General features: G+C 50.1%; 1 protein-coding gene across 3 annotated transcripts in view; it reads right to left on the bottom strand.

Annotated features, from left to right (window-relative positions):
- SMG6 (SMG6 nonsense mediated mRNA decay factor) overlaps nucleotides 1–25,112 on the bottom strand; it is a 198,714-nt gene that overhangs the window by 87,361 nt on the left and 86,241 nt on the right. For all 3 annotated transcript variants that reach the window (XM_040243774.1, XM_040243775.1, XM_040243776.1), the window contains 3 exons: nucleotides 19,202–19,318; nucleotides 17,473–17,641; nucleotides 5,463–5,664 (listed from right to left, as the gene is read on the bottom strand). In XM_040243774.1, coding sequence (XP_040099708.1) covers nucleotides 5,463–5,664; nucleotides 17,473–17,641; nucleotides 19,202–19,318 — 488 coding nt within the window. The remainder of the gene's footprint in view (nucleotides 1–5,462; nucleotides 5,665–17,472; nucleotides 17,642–19,201; nucleotides 19,319–25,112) is intronic.

The raw sequence follows: 25,112 nt of genomic DNA, 5'->3' as shown, positions 1-25,112 counted from the left end.
CACTGAAGATCACACAAGCTAACTTACCTGCGGAAACTAGAATGAGGATAGCTTACATCACTACTTATGACATAAATGATTTGGTTCTCATTAAATGGCTAGAGCTTCAGAGCCTAAGAAAAGAAACAGCCTGTCACTAAATAAACCCTTGTTCAGTACTACCTATAGCTATACAGTCACATGCATGCTTTTTATATAATTAAGCTTTTGTGATATAAACTAACATATAACATGAACTCAACATGTTTCTCCTAAAACAATTTCCTTTTTACCACTTCTCTTATCTGCCCACAGGGTTATTGGGGTTTCAGTGAGGAAATATGTGTAAAGAGCTTAGCACACCTGGAACCTGACCAGTTGACTGCAAAATCTTAAACTTACTATTATTATGGTTTGATTACTTTTTCAATCACTTATGCTTACTCAGTATAATGCAGCAAAAAGCACATAGGGTTTTAAAACTTGTTCTTATGGAAATTTTCATATATGTACAAAAGTGGAATACTGTTAATATAAGAAACTCCATGTACCCACCCGATGCGAAGAGCTGACTCACTGGAAAAGACTCTGATGCTGGGAAAGATTGAAGGTAAATGGAGAAAGGGGTGGCAGAGGATGAAATGATTAGATAGCATCACCGACTCAAAGGACACGAATTTGAGCAAACTCCAGGAGATAGTTAAGGACAAGGAAGCCTGGGGTGCTGCAGTCTATGGGACTGAAAAGAGATAAAATTTAGCAACTGAACAACAACAAAAACCCATTATTCAGATTTAATCACGATCAACATTTGGCCTTTTTTCTCCCATCTACACTCCTATCCACCTTCCTTCCTCCCTAGATTATTTTGAAGCAAATCCTAGATGTCAAATCATTCATAAGAATATGATATTCTGAAGTCATACAGACAAGGATTCTAAACCTCACTTAGCTACATGACCCTGGGTAAGATACTAAACCTCTTGAATTAAGGTGCCAAGCAGCCACTCATGAACTTAACATCACTTTCTCCTAGCTGGCTCTAATGTTCAATGTCTGTGATATTTCTGTCTACATGTAACCACCTCCGCTCTGTTGCTTTTACCCTAAACCATACTCTTTATCTCACTTTTGAATAATCCCAACAGCCACCTGTTTTCTCAACCTCTTGTTCATCCCATGCCTGGGTTTTCTATTACAGTTTGTTTCTTTTAGGAAGAATATTAATCCTGAAAGATGTTCAGCAAATCAAAAGATCAAGGGTGAAGCAAGTTTGGGAAAGGTAGCAAAGGCTATCCTCCTTGCAATGACAACATTAGAAGTTCCAAAAAGTCCTGCAGTAACAGCGTCTGTCTAATACTGTGTTACTCTAATTTACACAATTGTGGAACTTTTTTTCAGCTAACTATTAAGAACCTATAAAACTAGAGTTAGTTGGAATATGCTTGGGAAATACAGTGATCAGTTAATGCCAAATCAGTGCTTCTTGAGCAATGTCTTCAGTGGGAAACTACCAATTCAATAAAATTTCAAGAGTTCCTCCTTAACTACAGATGCAAATCAACTTGTTTGCTTGTCATCTTTGTGTATGCCACAGGTTATCTTCCGCACCAGGTGGGTGTTTCCCTTATATGTCTCATCTCTTTTGCTGTGTACGCAGGAGTGGTGTAGGTCTGTCTGCTCAGTGAACGCCTGTCCAGTGAACATCCAGGCTGGACCAAACGTGACCACGCTCGACCACGATGAAATTCTCACACTGCTGCTACAAAGCCCTTCAGATACTTTACATTTCTTAGTCATGAACACCAGAAGCTGGAGGAGATGTCTGTCTTCTTCAGGTATCCAAAAGGCCGAGAGTTCCTAAAGAGTCCCCCGTATCGATACTGATCTTCCAGGTCAGTGGTGGAGCTGTCTCCTAAAAGCTGATCATCACTCTTCACTCCTGTCTTGAGCCTCAGTCGTCTCTTTTATGAAATGAAGGTACTAATACCTACCTGGCAGGCACTTTGTGTGGACTTAAATACTGGACAGAAGTAGCTTGTCCAGGGACTGACACATGCTAGGTATTCAAGAGATGTCATTTTTCTCTGCCATGGAGAGAGAGAAAAGGACAAAGGAAGGCATGTAGCGTCTTACATAGGGTAGCCAAGGAAGACCTCTCCAACCAAGATGGCATCGAGAAGGGCGTGAGAGGGCAACACAGTTCTCTGGGGACAGGGTGTTCCAGGTTACAAGGAAAGCAAGTGCAAAGACCCTGAGTGTGCGGCTGGTCTGAGGAACGGCAAGGATGGCCACGTGACTAGGGCATACTGGGCACAAGCAGAGCAGCAGGAGCTGGACCAGGGAGTTCACAGAGAAAGGACATGATCTTACTGATGCTTTAAAGTGATCATTCTGGGCTTTCCAGGTGCTCTAGTGGTGAAGAATTCACCTGCTATATAGGAACATGAATCAGCCATAGGTATACGTTATGTCCCCTCCCTCTTGAACCTCTCTTCCAAACCAACACAATATTGTAAAGCAATTATCCTCCAAATAAATAAATTTAAATTAAAAAAAAAAAAAAAAGAATTCGCCTGCCAACACAGGGGACATGGGTTCAATGCCTGGTCCAGGAGGATCCCACATGCCACGGAGCAACAAAGCCCGTGCACTACAGCTACTGAGCCAGGGGTCTAGAGCCCGGGAACTGCAGTTACTGAAGCCCACGCACCTAGAGCCCGTGCTCCGCAACAAGAGAAGCCACTGCAATGAGAAGCCTGCACACCGCAACTGGAGAGAGCTGGTGTGTGGCAACGAAGACCCAGCACGACCAAATATAAAATAAATAAAGAGAAATAAAGAGCTCATTCCAGTGGCTGTGTTGGAAACAGACTGGAGAGCAGGAGGAGGGAGGAGCTAGAGAAACTAACCAGAAGGCATTTCACTGAATCGAACTAGGGTTCAGTGGTAAGAAAGCACTGTGCGCGTTTATTTTGAAGGTAAAGGAGACTTGGATTGCTGATAGATTAGACATGGAGGTGTGAGAAGAGAGGAGCCAAGAATAACCCCAAGACTCTTGACATGAGCAGCCCCAAAGTCAAAGCTGCCATTCACCAAGATGAGAAGACTGAAGACAGATCAGGTTTGGAGGAGAAAGAAATTCACAAGTCTGGATTTGGAGATGTTGTATTAAAAACTTTCACAGTCCTCAAAGTGGAGACTACCTTCAGACCACCTGAGTCTCAGCGAGCTGCGACTGCCCGGGGCAGCCTGTGACTCACGACCACAGGCTGAGAGCGCGGACCACGGGCTTGCTGTTCTTCCTGCCAGTCGTGCACTTACCACGTGCTGTTGTATATCATATACTGTATCACACACGTGTATCATGTGCTCACACTAAAGCTGGGAGAGGAATCTCCCTGGCAGTCCAGGGGTCAGGACTCTGCACTTCCGCTGCAGGAGGCACGGGTTCAACTATTGGTGGGGGAACAGATTCCACATGCCACACAGCGAAGGCTTAGCAAGTCTAAAGCTGATTAGGACTCCTTCTGCGTTCTTTACTGAAAGACAGTTAACCCAATAGCCAGTTTCCAAAAGTACCCTCCAGAGTCAAGACCACCCGATGATCACAGAAGAACAGGACGTACTAGGATTCCCCTGGCCCAAGTCGTGGCTGCCCAGTTCTCTTCCAGCTTTTCCAACTGAACATCTTCCATTAAGTCTGCACTGTGTTAGCTGTCCTCAGCCTCACGCACCACAACTCCCCGTTAGTATTCCCTTTGGAGACTAGAACAGCAGGACTTTATTCCAACTTTTTGCTGGAAAAATATAAAATGAGTATTTCTCTAGAGAGAAAGGTTCTCACATTCCCAATAGTAGTCATTAACTGCATTTAAACTCCATTGATATGTCAATGTCGAGACCTTTATCTGCTTATAGAAATTTAACCAAAGGGAATATATGAAAAAAATTCTACTATAAGGAATCACTTCACTGATTATAGTAGTTCAAAAATTCAGGACAGTCCCTTGGTTCAATAAAGCAAAGACTGGTTAAAGAAATCTTTGCATAGAAATGAATACTAAGTGATCCTCAAACATGATTCCCTTTAATAATACATTAAAAGATACAAATGAAAAAAGCAGATCACAGGGACCTCCCTGGTGGTCCAGTGGCTATGACTCTGTGCTTCCAATGCAGGGGGCCGGAGTTTGATCCCTGGTCAGGGAACTGGATCCCACATGCCCCAACTTAAGATTCGTGTCACAACTAAGACCCAGCACAGCCAAATAAATTTTTAAAAGCGGAGTACAAATAACATGTATAATACGACCCCTAGTTGTGTTTTTAAAAAGTGTGTGTATATACTGGAAGTTAAATATGACTGTATATAATCAGCAAAAACAACAGTTGTATTACCACTGGGTAAAGGAGTTATGGATACATTTTTTTCCTTTTTACTTGTCTACAAGGAACATAGATCTTTTTTTCATAAAGATGAATTAAAAAAATTTACATTTAACATAAAATCTCTCATATTGGTAGTTTATGTTTGGATTTTAACGTTTACTATCTGACATTAAAACGACGACAAAAAAATCTACCTGCCTTTCTATACATACTTCATCTAGCTCAAAAGCCTTCCTTCTGAGAAGCCACTTGTGGGACTGTCCCCAAAAGGCTCTCCCCTAGGGAATGTGACGCCAACAACTCCGCACAGGGGTCAGTCACAGGGATCCCCTGCTTGGCATAGGAGACCCTGCTCCAGGGGTCTGTAGGCGCGACCTCCCCAGCCCAGCAACTGCTGCGTGGGAATGGGAAGCAGAAAGGACGGTTCTACTCTCCACACCTGGCCGCAGCCCCAACTGTTAAGCAGAGACTAAGAGCTCCACAGTCCCCACCAGGGCAACAGGCAATGGGCTTTGTTTTCTATAAACAGACAGACAAGGAAAAAGTTCAGGTTAAAACGTGGTCCTCAGAGGAAGAAAAATAGAAACCAGGCAGCGGGGAATGCTTCATATTCCTAAAAGCTTTTTTGTAAGTTAACACATGGTGTCTGCTTCTCTCTAGTCACCTATTTATCACTCTCCTCCTTAGAGAAGGGAAAAAGCCCTGGCTGTTTTCCTAGTGCAGAGTTTTGTGGCTGGGGGGAAGGATGAAAGGGGGGAGGAAGGAGGGTGCCTTAAGCATGATGCAAACCATTTGGAGCTGAGTGAGAGCACTGCCAACACAAGCTGCACTATTTAAACAAGTGAGGAAATGATCGTATATACAACATGCCAGCGAGCGCACACACACACCAAAGGAAGTCGAGAGGGCTTTTTTTTTTTTTCAGGACACGGAGCTGGATGTCAGCGGCTAAAAGGTCGATATTTTCCCTTAACACCCTCCTCAATGACTTAATCATGTTCCGTTTGCACAGAAAACTTCCCAAGAATAAAAAAGTCTGGAGAATTGAGAGGAGGGGTGAATGGGGGAGGGATGTTTGGCCTGGGGCTGACCTTATCCGAGGTTTTCTCCACGTAGCAGGGGTCCTGAGGGGCAGCCAGCAAGGGGACAAAGCCCGAGAGAAGCCGATCCTCTTCCAAGATGAGGAGGGTGAGGTCATCGTCCGGGTCCTTGTACAGTGGCACCTCAGACTGATTCACCGCAGTCAGTATGTTACAGAAGTCAGCCAGCGTCGACCACACATCCACAGCAACCCTGCGAGAAAGGAGGGAAGACGAGAAGAGCAGCTCTAGAGAGGGACCAGTTCAAGCCGTCTAAGCACTTGTGGGCAGGGACGTGCTTGTGGCAAATGCCGTCTACGACTGGCATCTGCCAGGAAATCTAACCCAAAGGGCTCGGAGACAAAACTGCACCCGTGGCAGTAATCTGGTGGGTGTGTGTGTATCCATCTCGGCAAAGTTGAAATTGATTAGGGGGACGCTTTTAATCCTAACCAGAAAGGAAAAAGAATTTAGAGAATCAATTGCCTAATGCAGGTCCTGTCACCTTTCCAGACAGTGTGCCTGAGACACTTACTCAAACATTCAAGACAACCAGTGCCTGAGGCGGCTCCCAGAATTCCCCTGCTTCTGTCCAGCCAAGTATATGCCACACAGACAGCAACACCATGCCAACCTCTCCTCCTCCTACACGGCCAGAGGGGCCAGACACACCAGGCAACGAGTCACGTGGTTGTTGCCTCCCACCCCAGTCCCGTACAATGGTTTAGAGTTCTCTTCCTATAGGTAAGGAGGAAAACAATTAAACACACCCAACAAAAACCTCATTCCTGGCCTGCCAAGGTCCTCCTGGGAAGGAAAAGCCACCCATGCATTTCAGCAGGTGAACAACATCAGTACTGTCTCGGCCACCACTCTCCCCCTCCTCTCCCACACAAGCAGAAGGTAACGTACAGGGTGACCAACTCTTCTGGTTTGCCTGGGACTGTCCCAGTTTTAGCACTGAAAGTCCCAGGTCACCAGAAACCCCTTAGTCTTGGGCAAACTGGATTGGCTGCTCACCCTAATTGCGTATCACCAGGTCCTGGTCGAACATGCTAAGAACTCCTGAAAAGGCAAAGTCCGGCTCACCCCAGTTTGAACTTCAGAGCCAAATTAGAAAAAGGAGGTTCATTTCTCTGTCACTGTCATTTGTCAAAACTCTCCTGTGGCTCACATCCCTGCTTTGGTGGGTGCTAAGGGTCCTTAGAGCTTTCTTTTTTCGTCTGTATGGGACACAGCTCTAACAGTCAAACTGTGGTCAGATCCAGGACCCACCAAGTTTTATAGGCCCTGGGCTGTACAGGACTTGGCTTTCTTTTCCAGAAGACTACCTTAACCAGGGCGTCTGGAACAGGCAAGTGTCCTATGGATGCTACACTGTACTCTAAAAGGAGTTGCACAGAATAACAAAGAAAAGATTTCCAATGAGGCTCAAGAAATGGGGTGGTGAGAGGCGAGAAGCAGAAGAGAGCTATAAGAGTGAGCTGCATCCTGGAATCTTCCCAGAGGAATCACTGCGCATGAGCCGGATCTGCCAGGGAGGGGCCTCAGACCTGAGGAACGTGTTTCGCCCAGAGATGGGGAGCTTTTGGGACATGGCAGAAGAGAGGGCATTCAAGGGCCATGGCACTGAAGGTGATGCTGGGGGAGAGAGTGGAGTGGAGGTGTGAGGACTCCTTGCCTGGATCCAGGTGGAAGGAGCCTGCACTGGTTTATTTACTGAAATCGCTGCACGAGGAAAAGGCCATGAAATGAAACATCTTGTTTTCAAGAGTGTCCTGGGAACCAGGCGGAACACAGCTCCATTAATCACACAACGGCGCATAATCAACACACGTGTATCGCACAATGACTCGCCTCCCAGGCTTTGCCCAGGAACAAGAACGTGTTTAGGAAGAATCACTGGAGGGGCGAGAGTTTTCTAAAGCCTCTCTCTCTGCACAGACACCGACGACCAGACTCATTCACAAAGCTCCATCTTTTGGCTCGGCTGAGTTTGGCTGTCAGAAATGTTTAAATATGGAAAAAAATAAACAGTTGCAACACGTTTCTGTGCGGAGATCTGCCTGAGCCCCTTTGTGATGTAATGGGAAACGCGGCATTCAGGCTACCAGCTGTAGAATAAACAGAACTTGGAGGGTTAAAAGGAACTGAACTTTCCACGACCCCATCTGCAGAGAAGAAAATAATAAGAGGAATGATGCACTGCCCCACAGCTCTGATAGTTTATCCTCCGGTCCGGCTGCAGAGACAAGCACCGGATGTGATAGGGCCGCTCAGGGCCGCCTCCGAGGTTAGCGCTGCCCATGGGAGACGCACAGGGAGGCTCTTCCAGCTCCCCACTTCCTCCCCCTGTGCCCTGCTGGCCACTTGAGCCCACTGCCTGAGTCTGATCCCACAGCAGTGGTGAGCTCTGGCCAACAGGCACTGCTCGGCTGCAGAGCAGCAATTTGGAAAATAAACAGGAAAGACGACAGCGAGAAGGAAGAAGGTGAAAAGTCTCCCAGCTGAATTCTTGGCTTGGGGGCCTTGGTTGGTGCTGTGCAGGTCAAGCTGCTTCAGGACGTACTTGGGGGCAGGGGGAGGTGGTGGTGGTGAGCAGCATCTCAAGCCAGGGAGAGGCGGCAGAAAATTACCCATGGCTGCCACAATGGGAGGCCCCACATCCCTCTCTCGTCCTCCCACCCCTACCATCTTGGATCCAAGACGAAGAAATATGTGGTACCATGTGGTTCTCATTACCATGCTCCCTGTCCCTAAGGCTCAGATAAACCAAAACGGACTCCTCCCAGAGACTGCTGGCCACCATGAGGGACCCCTGCCCACATCTGCCTTTCGCCCATTACCACCCACCTTGTGCCCAAACCTGGAGACTCACTGCACAAATGCAGTGGATGGGAGGTCCTACCCTAGTATTGATTTGTAAACAGCAGCTGATGCCAAAAGACATAGGAAGTGTCCTGAGTTCCCAACCCAGAAATGTCAAGGGGCCCAAGGGGCCAAGCTAGACTGAACCAAGCAGAACCAAGGGAATAAATACACAAAATGCTCCAAGGAAAGGCCATTTCTGTCTGGATCCCTCCAAATGGGTGTGCAGGTCTAGTGGCTTCTTTCTTCCGGTGCCGCAGTGGGGCTGCCCCAGACCACTGCATAGCTCATCGATAGTCCTCTCCCTCCTTGCTAAGCCCCACAAACACAACAACTGACCAGGTGCCCACAGACGATATGGTGACTCCCCACAGAGGGTAGGGGAGAAGGGAGTGTCAGGAAACTAATACTAAAGGGAAGAAGTACTTTGAAAAACTAGGTGAGATGTCTGAACTCAAAGTTAAGAGGTCTGCAATGGGATGAGGTAATTCCTGGAACCTGGGCAACGTCACCTCAGCTTACCCTGATCAGGCCTCTGGGCTGAGAGGTCAGTTCCGTGGGTGAACACAGGGCTTCCTGTCTGAGTAGAAGGGGAAAAGTTAGCCTTTTCCTGCTCTAGTCTTTATCCCAGCTGGGAGTGCCTTCCAACCTTCACCCTACTTTAGCCCTTGAATGCTAAGGATTCAAGGTTGGCCCGGGCCAAGGGGCCCGATGTCCAATTCTGGTGGCTGTGAGGAACTTTACAGCGCTCCCATTCTTCTAGAAACGCTTAGGAAATGACTCCCCAGGAGAGTTTCCAGACATGCTCAAGCCACCAGTGGTTCTACATGGACCCTCTAGAGCGCTATCCGCTTGGGCAAATCCCTCTGGTTTGTTCTGGTCCCAGCTCATATTTGGAGAACGCTCCCAGAGTCCAAAAAAATCTTCCCCCCGAACAGACGCAAGGCAGCCAGAGAACATGAAACTGCATGCGGGTCTGTTTATGGGTTTCAGAATGGCGGCAAGGGAGCCTCTCAGGCAGCTGTGATGTGACTGGTGAGCAGGGATCGGCGGCTGCAGGGTGACCCAGTGGTCCAACCCCACAGAACACACCACACACCGGGAAAGTAGACCTCTGGCTGGAGTCTGAACACCAGATCCTAGCTTGGGACCGACCAGCGGTGGCTAGTTAGAGGTATGCACACAGGACCAAGGCTTGTTCACTTCCCTACAGACAGGCATTCACTTACTCCACCAGGAAAGGAAAAAAATAAGAGTTAATTTACTTTTTATTGCCTCAGAATTCCAAGGTTTAATGTAGCTGTCAGTTTGAGTGCGGTGCAGCTGCCGGCCGATACAATGCAGCCCAGGCCAGCCCAGGTGACTAGGGAAACACATTTCACAGAAATGAACCAATGCACACTCTTGGCCGGTTGTTTGGGGGGATATTGACTGGAGGAATCAGATTAACCCTTCGGGCTGGGGTTAGTTCTGCAAACAGCGTTTGAAAAGCAGCTTCGGTACAAGGATCTGAGAATCCTTGATCTCAGGTGGACCAGTGGGTTTCTGGTTTCTTCAATTTTGGCATTTCCTCATAAGACATGCCACTCAACTACAACATGCTTGGAAAGATTCAGGTATGAGGCAAGTTATACCACAGAGCTCTATCAAGCTCCTTCCTAAACTTCAGAAAGGAAGGCATATCTGTTGGTTTCATAGGGAGTAGGTCAGGTATGAACTTTTCTGCTAACTCCACCCGAGGCCGGGACGACAGTTCAGAGAATGAAGATGAGGGCCCCACCGGGGCTCAGGCCATCCTTCTGGCAGGTCTGAGGAGGACTGAGGCCTCACACACCCCTTCATATTTTTACTGGGGGAACAGGCTGACTGGTGATTAATATCAAGTACAATGACCCCATGTTACAAGCCTGCAGGGGCCTGTGGAGGTGGCCATTTCCTGTGTAATACCAGCTTGTTTAAACACTAACATTCAAACGCCACAGCTGCAGAACAAACCCGGAAAGAGTTGAGTGAGAAGAAGCCCTGCATTGTGTTTTGGAGCTATGGAAGATCAGAGAAGCGGTACAGATGGGAAACGAGTTGGGTCTTTGGTTCCTGGAGTGAGGAGCTCTGGAAATACAGCTAAGATGGCACAGAAGCCAGGCACAAGAAAACTGAAAAAGAGATGGCCTGTGGACTACAGCCACAAAGGGGAAAGGCTAAAGGCCACAGCAAGAGAAATGCTCTGAAGATATGTTATATCCTCTTTTTCAAACTTGTTTGCTGACGGACCATTGTATTCTAGCCCACTACCCTCCACGCGGGGTTCCAAGCCCCACAGGAGCCCTGCAGGACCCCCCCACCCAACTGGAGGAAACTGGAGGAAATGAGCAGGTAACAGCAGAAACGGACCTGAATGCAACAAGTCTGGTAGAGTCAAAAGAATAATCCCTGGGCTTGAATAGCCCAGTAAGCCCCTTGGAAAGCCAACTCTGTTCTCAGTGGGCTGAGGCTCCAGTTCTGGTCTCAGGCTAGGCAGCTCGGCAGGATGGGGCAGAGCCTGGGTGGGGGTGGGGGACATCTACACAGCTCTCTCTGAAACTCGGGAACCACAGTGTCTTTTCCAGATGCCACCATGATATAAACAGGAGACGACGTTATCAGGGCTCTCACTGCTCTAGGAGTTAAGACATGGGCGGCCAGATACCATCCTCTGAGAACATCACTGTTTATTAGGTGACCATTGAGAACTACGAGACTCAGTTAAAGAAGATCCTTTCTGCCTTTCTAAGTCACACAAACAAGTCAACCTGGGCCCTTGGAAGAGTGCCCACTGAAATTAATTCTGCCCAATAGGGCAAGATCAATCTGCAGTCCAGTCGCCCTGCACTTCTCCAAGAACATAAACTTCATGTTCTCAGCAGTGCAGCTGGAGCCCTATGGCCAACAGCAGGTCACGGTAACCTCATTCCAGGATTTCTCAAGTACCTCTCCTGTACCTCCCTCAACCTCTCTCTAGGTCAACGCCTTATTTGACTTCAGTTCTCCTAAGCTATGCTCAGACGTATGGCCTCGGTCGCATGACGATGGTGTGTTAAACCCATCAGCACTGTGTGTTTGGGAAAGAGTGGTCCCCAGGGGACCTCGACATCTTCATGGCCTGAGTGGAGTCCTCGGTGGCCTCCCTGGTGCGGATTCTCACGGTTCCGGCCTCTCTGAATTCTGAGTTGTAACCACTCCAACACGTCTTCTCAGTTTAGCACACACTGGACCCAAATAACCTCAGCCTGGAGCTGGAAAGTACTCTCCCGGGGTCAGCGGCTGTACCCTGCTGGGGTCAGACTGGAGCCTTGGGCCAACACCCCTTCCTCTCACAAGAAGTCCTGAGTTGGGGGGGGAGGTGGGAGACGGCGGCTCCTGCCGTGGGAGAGATCACGTGTGCCCCACACTAAGCACTTGGAGGAAGAGGAACCCCTTGGTGCCAGGCTAGAGTGCTGACGCCCCAACCCGGAGCCAGGGAGACTGGGTGGGGAGCCAGGGTAGCAAAGGGGCTTCCCACAGTCACCACCACTTCCTTCAGGGAAGTGCTGATGGACTAGTACTTAGTGACCTCCTAAAATGCCCTTCTGGGAAGACGTATTAAGCGTCCTTGAAGGGGTGCCGACTAGGCTTGGGATTAGTTCTTATTTCAGAGCTGCCCTAGGAGGGTGAGCGAACGAGCTTCTTTTTAACTCAGGAATGTCTATCTCGTCTACAGGGTCAGCACAGGCGGGCTCCCTGCGGAAATGAGCTTACTGCACGCTCCCTCCATGTCCCCACGTCTCCCGAGGTGGCGGCACCTCAGGGGGCTCCCTCCAGGTCATTTCCAGCATGCACAAGGCAAGCCATGGAAAAGCAGCAAGTCCAGGAATTTCTGGAGGGTTTTTTTTTTTAACAGTACTCCAATCCAACAGTGTGATAAATGCATCCGAGCTACAATTAGGAAGATATATAGCATCAGAATGTGAAGGTCTGGGCAGCCTGGTGAAGCGCGGGCTCTCCAGAGCCCCAGCTATGTTTCCCATTATGTAACCCTGGTCATGGGCAGACAGCCAGACTCCAAATGAAAAAGAGACTCTGGCTTGGCACCGGTTCTATTTTCCTATCCTCATTCGGGGTCAGCGCAGTGTCATACAGCTGCAGAGAAAGCTCCGGGGATTAAACCTGGGAAAGCCTCCAAGACCAGGACCTGGGTTCAAGTACCAGCTGAAAGCAATAAACCAACTGCCACAGCTGGGCTAGGTTTGGATGTTCTCAAAGTCCCCTGACTCTTTCACTTACTGAGAACTAGAGATCAAGATGAGGGAAGATTTGGCTTTGGCGGAGCCTCTGAAATGAGGTAGGTTGTCCCACTGCCCTCGCCTTGCCAAAGGTCCTGGGATGCAAGGGGGCTACGCGTGGGCTCGCGGAAGCCTGTTGCTGTGCTCTTCTCCGCCACCTGATGTTCACAATGGCCTCATGCTCCCTGGGCAGAGTCAGGAATGGCTACCCCTCCCCTCTCACGAAAGCCCTGGCACAGAATCTGTGCTCCCCACTCTTCCTCCAACCCCCAACATGTGAATGGCCCCTCCAAAGACTGTGATCTGTTCTAATCAGACCAAAGCACTCTATACTGCCTTTTACAGTGGCTCAAGGCAACTTTCCATACCCTGCTACAATCCTCCATACCCAAATCTCGGATACAAAGCCATCCCATTACAACTCCTAACAGACACGAATGGGAAGTCAACGTGCCCACGTGCCAACGCCAGCCTACTAAGTGCCAGTGTGCAGAGGCACAAATGGCTCTGAAGCCCTACCCCTGTGTGTCACTCTGCAGTGTCAGGGAAGTCCTGTCACCATCAGAACAAGTGCTCCCTATGTGCCTAAGTGGCTCCTGCAAGGAACAGTCAATGTGACCAGAAAGAAGAGGAATATGGGCCAAGAGGAGAGAACCAGGGGGATCTCATGATGTGGTTTAGAATTCCCCTGAGAAGGTGGGGGATGCTTCCAAGTGACTGACTGTGCAAGGAAAGATGGTAACACAATGAGAGGCAGACGGGGAATGAAGGAACAAGATCAAACAAGGGCCCAAATGGGTCACGGAGACAACGTGGGAGCAGGCATTTCTGGAGGAGAAGAAAACTGAAGCGCAGGCTTTCTGGGCCACCTTAGTTTAGGATCAATGAGGAATCTGACTTTGCAGAAAACAAATGTGGGCATAGACTAATGAAAACACGAGAAGGAGAGGTGTTAGGTGGAAGCGATCTCCTTCCTACTCTCTTGAGAACATTCCCAGACCTTCCGAAGTGAAGAGCAGCAGAGGGACCTAGTGTGTCAGAGGGATTTCTGTTCTGACACCTACAGAACTATCTGGGGTATGTTATTCCTCACAGCCTTAAAAGAAAAAGGCTCCACAGTATGGAAGATCAGTGAATGGGAGATGTCCTTTTGTAACCTAGAGAAGAACCACCAGACCCTGCCAATCTCTCAACCATAGCATCCACTCGGTGAATGTTAGGCGGTTATATGAGAAACCAGAAAGAAGGGAGGTAAATTCTTACTCCACTTTTCCACAGCTTGGATCTGAAGGCTATGAGGTGGGGTGATGGTCAGACCAGGTCTGCTTTCTCCAGTGGCACCAGCCCTCAAACCACCGTACCTTGTGGTCAGGCCCTGGGATGGCGGGGCCCCTCCTCTATGCTTAAATTTGCATTCCAGAGACAACCAGCCACTGATTCTGACTGCAAAGGCAGACAGTGCAGGAAGGACTCTATTCTCTACCACACTGACTTCTCCAGCCTAGTCTGGACTCATCAAAGAGTAAGTTAACAGCTACAGGAACTTGTTTACTAAGCAATCGGATTCACATTATTTGGTCAGATTTGCTATCCTTGTGAAGGAAATTCTGAAAAGACTGAGCAAATCTGCTTCACATGTCCCAGCCCTGTCTGCCTCTCTGTGGCCTTGGAGGTGAAGGCCAGTTGGGGGTGGATGCAGCCTGGACCACGTGCTCAGCTGCAGTCTGAGCCCTTGCCCAAAGATGGGCAGCAGCTCGCATGAGCCGGCAACGGTCCATTTGCTCCAGCATCCACAGAGAAAACAGACTCAGCACCTCGAGCAGATGAGGCCCAGCACTTCCTGTGTGAGCTTTCCATTTCCTCAGCCAAACAAAAGCCAAGGCGGTGGGAGAGGGAGGAGGGGTGAAGGGAGACGGGTCGCAGCAGACAGGTTAGCCAGCCTGATGGCCAGGATACGGGGAAACGACCTGGGTCGACCATACCTAAGGCTGTGAGGTGGAGTGACCCAGGGAAGGCCCAAGCTGCAGGAGCAGATGGTCTGCCTCCCCCCAGGCCAAGGGAAAGGGAGGAAGACACTGTGACCCTGCACATGCTCAGAAGCAGCGGCTTGAGATACTTGGTGAGCGAGAGTCCTTCCTTGTCAGTTTCCTTCCAGAACTGCAAACTGCCTAGTCGGCATTGCAGATTAATGGCCTGAAAAGTCAGAGGCTGACATGTTAACTCTTCAGGGAACACTGCTAAGAACCGGCTGCCCCAAGCCAGATCAGCCTGCTCCTTTGTGTGTCTGCAGCTGCCCAGCTCAGGGTTCAACTCTGGCTCATGGGGCCTCAGCCTGGAGTGTGTCCTGGAAACTTAAGAGGGTTCACTGCAAAGATGCAGAGATTTGTTTGGTGCTCTGAGCATCACCCACAGGGTTACAGAGCCAGAGTTGGGGGTCCTGGGAAGGGCAGGCTGAATGGTCCAGGGGTGGCTTCCTGGGGTGAGGAGCAAGGGAGAAATATGAGGAAGGAAAGGCAAAAAAGAATCAGACTCTCCAGTCCACACGGAAAGGTCAGTAACTGCTGGCCAGAAACCTCTGCGTGTCGCCCAGGAGCCTGGAGACCCCCACGGCATGGCTGGCCCAGCCCAGAGAAGCACCCTCCCCACTCCCTAGAAACGTGCCACCCCAGCCACCCATCGTCCTCCTTCCAGTACTCTCCTCCTCCCAGGGAAGAGCGCTAGACAAGAACGAGAAGACGCTAGGCATGGATGCTTGCTCCCAAACACACACGCATACGCCCAACACAGAGCCTGAAGGAACCATGCGTGTACCACACCTGCCAGAGACCCCAGTACAGCTGCTGGCAGAGGGAGGGATGGCGGGGGGAGAAAGGGAGACAGAAAGGTCGGACAGAGAAATGCCGAGGGACAGACCCAGACAGGGAAAGAGAAAGAATGAGGGAGAGAAACGGACAGTCAACAGAGTTGACCAGAAACAGGCGCCTGGGTGCACACACATTAGGATACTCTTAGGCAAACACAAACACACACACACACACACATGGTGACCTGAACACACAGAAGAACAAGACGCATAGGAACATGGAGATGGAGCAGGAGCGGCAAACCTTTTCTACAATGGGACAGACGGTAAGTGCTTTTGGCTCTGCGGCCCGTGTGGTCTCTGTCACAACTGCTCAGCCCTATTACTGCAGTGTGAGAGCAGCCGTGGACAGAGGGTAAACAAACAAGCATGGCTGTGTTCCAATACAGCTTTATGGGCCCTTTCCAGGGTCCCTTTTCATATACTTTCTGCAAGTCATGAAGTCTTATACTTTTGATCTTTCTCTCAACCATTTAAAAATGTAAACCATTCTTAGCTCATGGGCCACAGCTTGCTGACCCCTGATACAGACACACACAAACAGCAGGGAGGGAGGCAGGAGGAGAGGCAGGCGGGAAGAAGCTGAGACAGGCAGGAGGAACAGACAGAGGCAGGTGGATGGACACAGGAAGGCCCACATACAGAGCAAACTTCCTCCACCCCCAGCAGAGAGACCAAGACTGACACACAGAGACACACTCACAGACAAACATGGACAGGGACACAGGCAGTCCTGGGCACAGATGCTCAGGAACATACACAAACACTCCCAAAGGACACAGCCACACAGAGAGAGACACGGGCAGGACCAAAGCAGACATGGACTGACATGGGCCCAGACGTACATATGAACAGAGACAGGGCGTCAGACACACAGTGCAACAGAGTCCTCATCGTGACACAGGGACCCTGCAAAGAGGCCCAGACAGATGTGGACACAGCACACAGACACGCATACACGCACAGACATGGAAAGGCACACCAAGGGCCTGCAACAGACAAATCTCCTCATACACACACACACACACAAATACAAAAAAACCCTCACAACCAGACACGCACAGACAACCAGACCCAAACAGGCACACACCGAGCTACAACCCACACACTGCTGCGAACACAAGAAATCGCTCTATATGGTTGCACAACAACGTGATGCACTGTAGACTTAAAAATGGTTAAGATGGCAAACTCTGTTGTATATATTTTTTACCACAATTTTAATAACAGAGAGAAAAAAGTCATGTGGACACACAAAGAGATATACATAGACATCCAACAAAGAGATATACATAGACATCCAGCAAACACACATTTTCCCCACACCAACATCCAGAGCCAGGGCAATGAGGCAGGATGTGCTGGGGGATGGGGATGCAGTGAGCGGGGGGGTGGGGATGCAGTTGGTGGGGGGGGTGGGGATGCAGTGAGCGGGGGGGTGGGGATGCAGAGAGCGGGGGGTGGGGATGCAGAGAGCGGGGGGGATGGGGATGCAGTGAGTGGGGGGGTGGGGGTGCAGTGAGTGGGGGTGGGGTGGGGATACAGTGAGTGGGAAGCACTGTATGCTCTCACCCCCACACATACCACCACATCTTGAGAGGCAGGTGGGGAGACAGAGTGTGCAGGACAGCATGAGAAGCAGCAAGGGCCTGAGAGACGCATGGAGACGAACTGAAAGGGAGAGACAGAGAGGGCCTCACACACACTGACTGACACCGACCCAGACCTGGGAGGTAGCTGCAGAGACGGTGAGCGTGAGCAGTGCACAGTGGAAACTCACAAGATCAAGGGCAAGGAGCAAAACAGAGCAAGCCATGAAGTGAGAGAAAGAGACTGAGAGGAAGGGGAGGAACGGACCAGAGAGCGGGCAGAAGCAGGGGCCTTGGGAGGTGTTCACGGAAGGGGAACACCCAAGTTCAAATGAAGAGGGGAGACACAGGCCAGCAGGCCAAGGAGCGGGCTGTGGGAACACGGGCGGGCAGGGCTGACTTACTGTGAGGGCAGGTCCAGGGAGGTGGGCGGAGGGTTCCAGGTGTCTGGGTAGCCGAGCATCCAGTCTGACCAGACCTTCACACTGGGGAGCAGTTCCTTCAGGTCCGGGACAAAGGAGGACACCTTGATGTCATCTTGATCCTCTTCCCCCTCAGGAGAGGACAGCTGAGCTGCAGAGGCAAAGGGTAAAGCTGGGCCTAGATCTGCAGTGGCCCCGCGTGTGGCCAGGGGCGCTGGGACGGCAGCCAGCTCCCAGGGGAGGGAGACCACGTCCACAGGACAGCTGGGCCCAGAAGCGAAGGACAAGTGCCAGCACCTAAGAGAATTCTGAAAAGCAGGACAGAGAGAGAACCAGTGCACTGGTTCTGCCCTGCACACAGCTGCCTGTGCTCCACCTGCGGCCTGGCGACAGGGTCGCTGCCCTGGCCTCCGGCCTCCCACCCACACCCACTCTAGCCTTCCTTCAGCACAGCACTGACATGGCAGCAGGGTTCCTGCTCAAACAGAACAACCCGAATATGATGGTGAGGAAGCACCAGAGAAACCCAAACAGTGGGGCATTCTACAAGATAAATGCCCTGCACACTTCAAACATGTCAGGAGCATGAAGAACAAAGGAATACTCAGAAACCATCCATGCTGCAGGAGACTATAAAGAGACATGACATCTAAATTCAACGTCTGATCCTGGAGTGGATCCTAGACCAGAAAGAAATATTTTTTTAGGACAACTGATACAAACTCAGTAAGGTCTGTAGATTCAATAATAGTACTGTATCAACGCTGGCTTCCTGACTGTAATAACAGTACTGTCATGTAAGAGAAGGTCCTCGTGACTAGGAAGTACACAGTCAAGTATCTGGTGCAGGAAGGGGCAGGGCGGGGAAGCTACCATGTCTGCAACTTATGATCAAATGGTTCATAAAGAAAATAATACATATATGTGTATGTATAGAAAGAGAGATAACTTAAAGCAAGTGTGGTAGAATGTTAACAATTAGGGAGTCTGGGTGAGGGGTAAGTAAGAGAGTATTATTCCCAAAACTTTTCTGTAAATTTGAGATTCTAACCAATTAACCTCCCTTGCTCTAAATAGGTGGCCCCAGTGGCTAAAGGCACTCCCAAAGGCTGATGTGGCTGGGGAACAACAGAGGGGCCTCACTACTCATCGCAACTGATCCAGAAGCTGAAAGAAAGGTGCACCCTGCAGCCCTGCCTTACATGGCCCAGAAGTCAGGCTTGGAATTCTAAGGGCAGACTTAAAGGACATGGAGACACTGCTCAGACCAAGGGCTAGAAAGAATCCCTGATCTGGTCCAGTGAGTCTCCTGGAGATGTCTGGTGCACAGCAGTTACAGCCCCCACTGGGTACCAAACAAAGAGGGACATATAGATAAGAGGGGGAAACCAAAACATCAATTATGAACATCAAGGAAAACTCATTTTTCAAGTTGCGTGAACACTTAGCAGTTCAGAGGTGCACTGAAAATCCTGTTAAAGGAGAAGAGAGAGAGAGGATGAAAGAAGTCTCCTCTCCTTTCCACAAAATGGAAGGAGGGCCGGAGAGAAAGTGGGACTAGTCAGGTAGGCAAAAGGAAGAGTGCATGCTGGCAAGAGGGAGCCCAGAGTAGGGGGAGAAGACACGGAGAACGCAGCATGGCCCCCTGAGCGTGTCTGGACAGGACCCAGGAGCTGGAAGGTCCACCAGTCAGGGGCCCTCGTCTGCTTACCTTTGGCTGACTCCTTCAGTAAGTAGGTGCAGCGTCGCACCAGGAGAGAAAACATGGCCAGGCCCAGGGCTGCAGCCTGCTCCTGGATCACAGAGCGACACTCCTCCGAGAAGCAGTCTGGGGAGGGGAAAGGTAAGTCCATCAGTGTCCTGGGGGCTAAGGGCGCCTCTCCCCACCTTATGGGGCGGAAGTCCTTGGTCATGTCACTGAGTTCCTTTTCCTCACCTGAGCCTGGGGCTGGAAGATTCCCACTCTCAAAGGGCGGTCCAAAGGTTAAACAAAGTATTGCCAGGATGCCTGGCATATGGTAAGTGCCTGATATGGTTATTATAGGGCTCCCTGGTATAAATTCTGTTTCACACCACTTCCCCGAGACCAGCTACCCCAGGTGTACAGTCGGAGCCCAAACTGAATGCTCTCTGCTGACAACATGAACCCACGGTGAACAGGAAGTCATATTAACTCAGTCTCTCTAATGTACAGATGGCAGGAATACAGTCACCAATTAAGATCAGAAAAACACAAATTTAGAAGTAATTTTCTTGAAGCACCAACCTTTGATTCCAGCATTACCTTCTCTCTGTTCCTCCTCCTCAGAGAACACACACGACACTTAGAAATAATATATTTTTCACTGAATGAGTCAAATTTTATAAAGGACAGTGCCTGGCACATAATAACCACTTAAGCAAGTATTAGTTTTAATTTTCACCTATTCATTCCTCTAGGGCTAAGAAATAAACCTGGCTCTGACATTAGCAGTCTATGCCCCTCACTTCCTGAGCCTGACCAATTTCCTTCCCGCTGTGGGTCAGGGAAAGGAGCCACCCTGGCGGTGGCCAGGCCTATCCTTTAGCAGGAGCTACAAGCACATACACCCTCAAACCACTGTCCGTAACCGCTCCCTGTCAGCGGCCCTTCCTGACGGTCACCTCATCCAGCCCTGAGAGAAACAGGTGACAAGTGGAAGGCAGCAAGCCAGGCTGCAGCCCCAGGGGAGGAGACCCCTATGTGCGCAGGAGGCAGAATCCACGGCCAGGCTCGCTTGGTCTGGCAGCAGCTGATCTGTTAATTCCTCCTGTAATACCGGAGAACTCTCGGAATCTCCAAGTGTTAAGAGCATAATGAGCTGCACGTTTGATCTCTGTCCCTGCTTTCGTTTTAACCTTGGAAGTCAAGGGGGAGCCCTCTCGCCTCTCCCCTCATTGACACTCGGCTTTTCAATGGGGCCTAATTGAAGTCTTTACTCCAGGAGATGCTATACAACCACAGTTATTCCTAACCGTCTTGGCCACAGGAGCAAACATGACTGGAGTATGCAAAGCCAGCCCAAAACCACTTTAGAAAGCCCTGGGGGTGAGAAGGAACAGGCTGCTGCTCAGAAGGTCCCAGCATATGACTAGCATCAGTGTAGCAATTCTTCTCTTGTGGTTTTCCCACCAGCCTGCCAGATGCCCAATGGTCCCAAATGTCAGCCTCGAACTTTCCAATTCAACTGTGGCAGGCAGTAAGGAAGTGGTAACAATCCGTGTGATTAGAATAGATCACCAGTCTCCTTCTTCTGGTAAGGCCCTAAACCTCTGCTAGAGAGACAGGAAACAAGGATCAAGGGCCCAGCAGAGGGAGGATGGACAGCAGGGAAAGGGGAGACATGGAAGCCATCCCAAGGGAAGCTGCCAGCTTCTCCCCTCCATGCTCACAATAGGCAACGGCACTCTCCACATCACCCTGGCCCAGTCCAGGCCCCTGCCCAGCACTGCCAGCAGCCCACCTCTAATTAGCAACAAAGCCCAGAACGGGAGAGTAAGTCCTGGACAGAGGGATTTATCAGGAGAGGCTAGTTAGGAGAGGATGAGTGGAGGCCACATCCTGGCAGATGACACACTGAGTACACATTAGTGTCCCCTCATCAACTGGACATCTTGGGCAGAAGTTGTTGTTTAGTTGCTAAGTTGTGTTAGACTCTTTGTGACCCCATGGACTGCAGCCCACCAGGCTCCTCTGTCCACGGGAACTTCTGGGCATAGGCAGACGTTACCCGCACACAGAAAGCCCTCAGAAGAGATGCAAGTGGGTATACGAGCTCCAAGGACTGGCAGAAGCTGGACTACAACAAGATACTTTCATCAACCTTGATAAAGATAAGACAGGGCAAAGAGAGATGACTTTCACCAAGACCATGTCTGTTTTTATGACAAATGGCAACCTTGGGTTAGACTCCTTCTCAAAGTGCACAAGGCAAAGACTCAAGGGGAGAATCAACTGCTTAGGAGCAACAACACTGAGGCCTCTGGGGAGTCCACCCTGGCTCCTTTTAAAGCTTCCTGCAGGAAGGTCTGGGGACCAGGTGAAGAAGCGACAACTGGAGCCTCTCTGCTATGTCTGGAAGGGATCAACCACCTCTCAGGGTTGCGGCTGAAAGGCAGCCACTTGACGGCTCCGCCCCTGGCCATGGTTACATCACCTCACCCTTCACCCTTCACCCCTCCATCTCCCCAGGAAGGGCCTGACAGCACTCCCTGCTGTGTTTGGGTCTGATGGATAGGGAGGTATTAATACAAATCAGTATGCTGTCCTGTGCTGATCAAGTAGGTGGTGACACCACAGTTATCTCTGGGGATCAGAATGCCTGGGTCTTGGTCAGCTCTGCACACAGAACACTTCTGGAAGGCCTGCCCTCCTCCACTGCTCGGTGGTGCCATAAGCACACACTGAGCACCCACACATACAAAGCTACAAAGAAAACAGGGTCCTTGCAATCTTAGGACCTTCCAAATGGGTTATTTATTAACCCCAGGTAACCATGGTGACTCAGACCCCGTGCCTCCAGTGAGGAATGTATTAAGTGCTACAGTATCTTGAGGAGATGCTGTCCGCCTCACTTAGCTTTCTGTGGGCTAGAAGCTGTAAGATGCCAGTCCTTGAGAAGGACCCACAGGATGCAGGTGGGCAGGAAAGCAGCATCCAGGGTCCTAGGCCCACCCATCCCAGGTGAGGCCTAGGAAACTGGCGCCACCCTCACAGAGGCCCATATATATCCCTGGAGGGGGCTGGGCCAGGCCAACAAGTGATGCGGGGTGGGGAAGGAAAAAGCATTGTTCGCCTTGGTATTTGCCTGGGTTCCTCTGGCTTTGTGTCAGGTGGCTGGAGCCTGACATGAGCTGAGGAACTCATTAACATTGTGAAACGGCCTTTCCCCTTCTTTCCAAAAGCAGGCCTGTTCAAGGGGGTAGGGGAAAGCTTCTGGCTGAGGAAGTCAGACGGAAATATCTCGTACCAGAGAGTCACCTGAAGTCTGAACCCCTCCCACACGCTCTCAGAGGGGCAGGTGACTGCGGCTCCCATGATTCCTCTGGCCAAATACCTGCTCAAGCAGAAACACTCTTCTCGCTCCTATTAACGGGGAGACCTTCTCATTTTTCTGAGAACATATTCATGGAAAACATAAACCAACTGTCGTCAAAGTTGTATGAAATCAGGAAATGGAGCGGCCGGGAGAAGGCTGCCATGTGGCCGGATGTTATGTATTTCTAATTAGTGCTATACATCTTTCAACAGCAAGTGTCCTTCTGCTGGGAAACACAACACACTGCCCTTGTTATTGTAACTGTCAGAGAAGTGCTTAAACAGATAATCTCCAGGAAAAGTGATAAACACGGCCCCTCTCCCACCCGTGTGTGCACGACGGTGCTGCCAAAGCAAAGCTGTGCTTGACGGCTCCAGGATGGCAGAGCGGTGTCCTGCAGGAAATGGGAGTGAGGCGGGAGGGGGGAGAGGGGAGCGGTGTGGAGGCGAGGCAGGCCCACCTGCCCAGACCTGTGGAGCCCGACCAAGGGACCGCAGTTCAGAACCATCATTTCTGATCGATTCCTGGGTCAGGGGGAGATCTGGAGGAAATCAGATCAGCAGGGCTGAGGTTTGGCTGGTCATGAAATAGTCTGGCAGCAACGGACAAGCAGAGTTTGCCTGGCGCACACAGCCAACTTCTGAGCAAAAGAATGAGAGGAGTAACGAAGAGAAGACACAGGGCAGATGACACATAAGTCTGATGCCCCCACGGCCACAGAGGGCATTCAGAGGGCACTGGGGTCCACTTGCCATTCCAGTAGAGAGGACCAGCTGTTTGCTCAGAGGCTTCACTAACAGCCAGAGAAAAATGCAGGCAAGACCACTTATTCACCGATTCCGTCCCCACCGGCTCCTCCCAGAGAGAGGAAATGAATGGTCAGTCACCTCCAAACTAACACCACCTGGAGGCGATTTGTTGGCTCTTATCTTTCAGACATGAGGCTGCTTTTCTCATGAGTCAGTCACCAGTCAGACACAGAGCTGGCACCGCTCCTGAGCAGCCCACCAAAACCTCCCCGTCTACAGGAAGTGGGCAGTGAGAGCATCTTTCGACTGCTGCTGCTCGAGCCACAGGGTTCCCTGTGGCAGCTGCTGGCTGACAGGGAGGTGGAAGAGGCAGCCGCTTTTATAGGAACCAGACAAAAATCTCACAGCAAAAGCAGAGATGTCCACGCCATCAGGGCATCACTTTACTCCCCAGGGAATAAAATTCATCATTCGAGAGGATGATGAATGAGTCAGAAGAATCAGGCACCAATACAGCCAAACAAACTATATTCACGCACAATGGCAGAATGCTGGCTGATTGGGTGGAAGGCAATCCAGGACGTATCCCTGAGTAAAATGTGTCCAAGACAAGACAGAGGAACATGGGAGGGAATGTCTTCTCTCTGAGACCCTACTGTCCTTCTGGATTTTCTAGGATTCTAAACTCTTAACTTTCTCTTAGCAAGCGGGTAGATGTCGGGACAAAGGAAATCCCAACCTCCCGACAAAGTGACCTCTCCCATTGACTCCACAGTTGTTGATTTGGCCCAATTGTGGAGGATACAATGGAAAACAGGATACTGTCCATGAAAGGATGATATTCTAATGAGGAAGACAAGAATACTACACAGACACCCAAATAACTGTAATTCAAGACCACGTATTATGGCATTCCATAAGGAAGGTGGAAATAACATGCTTTCTCTATTTCCTGCTAGTGTATATCACGGAAGGTTTCATGGAAGAGAACACATTCATGCTGCAAAAGATGAACAAAGACGGAGCGTGCTAAAGAGGCACGCAGGCAGAGACACACCAGGCACATACTCTGACAGCAAGCACTACATTCGGCATGTCATAAAACAGGGACCCATCGCACAAGGCCTGCGATGCCAGGGCAGCAAACACAGGCTGGACCCAACAGGCAGTGAGGAGGTCTAGCTAAATCTAGCCAAAGCATTTAGGATGGATTAGCATAGCTGGAAAAAAGTGACAGGGAGGCAAACAAGCTGGGAAGCTAAGAGGACGTGAACTTGCTTGAATGAAGAGGAATTACATGTAGAGCATTTCATAAACTTTATAATGCCAAATAAATGTAACATCTTTCTTAGAAGAGAGGTGGGAGAGGGAACTGAAAGGCATGCACAGATGTGAGAAACGCTGCGGAAGGAAAATCAAGAGAAGAGATGATGCGGGGAGGGAAGGACCCTCGCTGATAATCTTGGCAGGTTCCAGAGGATCCCGAGATCCCAACAAGGGAAACACCCACCAAATGAGATCCAGGAGAGGGGCAGAAACTGGGACTGTGGAACACCTGGAGGGAGGGGGGTTGTGCAGCAGGGAGTCCCCAGACTCCCGCCCACTTGGCTCTGGGCCAGTCCTGTCTTTCCAGAACAAAGACACTTCAGGGGGTCAGAAATACTTGAGGAAGACCTTGCAGAAGGAGGCCTGGGAAGTCTGAAAGGGCTCTCCCTGTGGAAGCCATTAGATATTCAGCACTTCATTTGTTTCCAATTCTTTTAGGAGCGCAGCTCCAGGCTGTGGGGTGAGAGGCTCCCCTCTGACGTAACCAGGA

Source organism: Oryx dammah, unplaced genomic scaffold (genome assembly GCF_014754425.2).
Source record: "Oryx dammah isolate SB20612 unplaced genomic scaffold, SCBI_Odam_1.1 HiC_scaffold_8, whole genome shotgun sequence".
Lineage (NCBI taxonomy): Eukaryota > Metazoa > Chordata > Mammalia > Artiodactyla > Bovidae > Oryx > Oryx dammah.
This window is presented reverse-complemented; position numbering and strand designations above follow the sequence as displayed.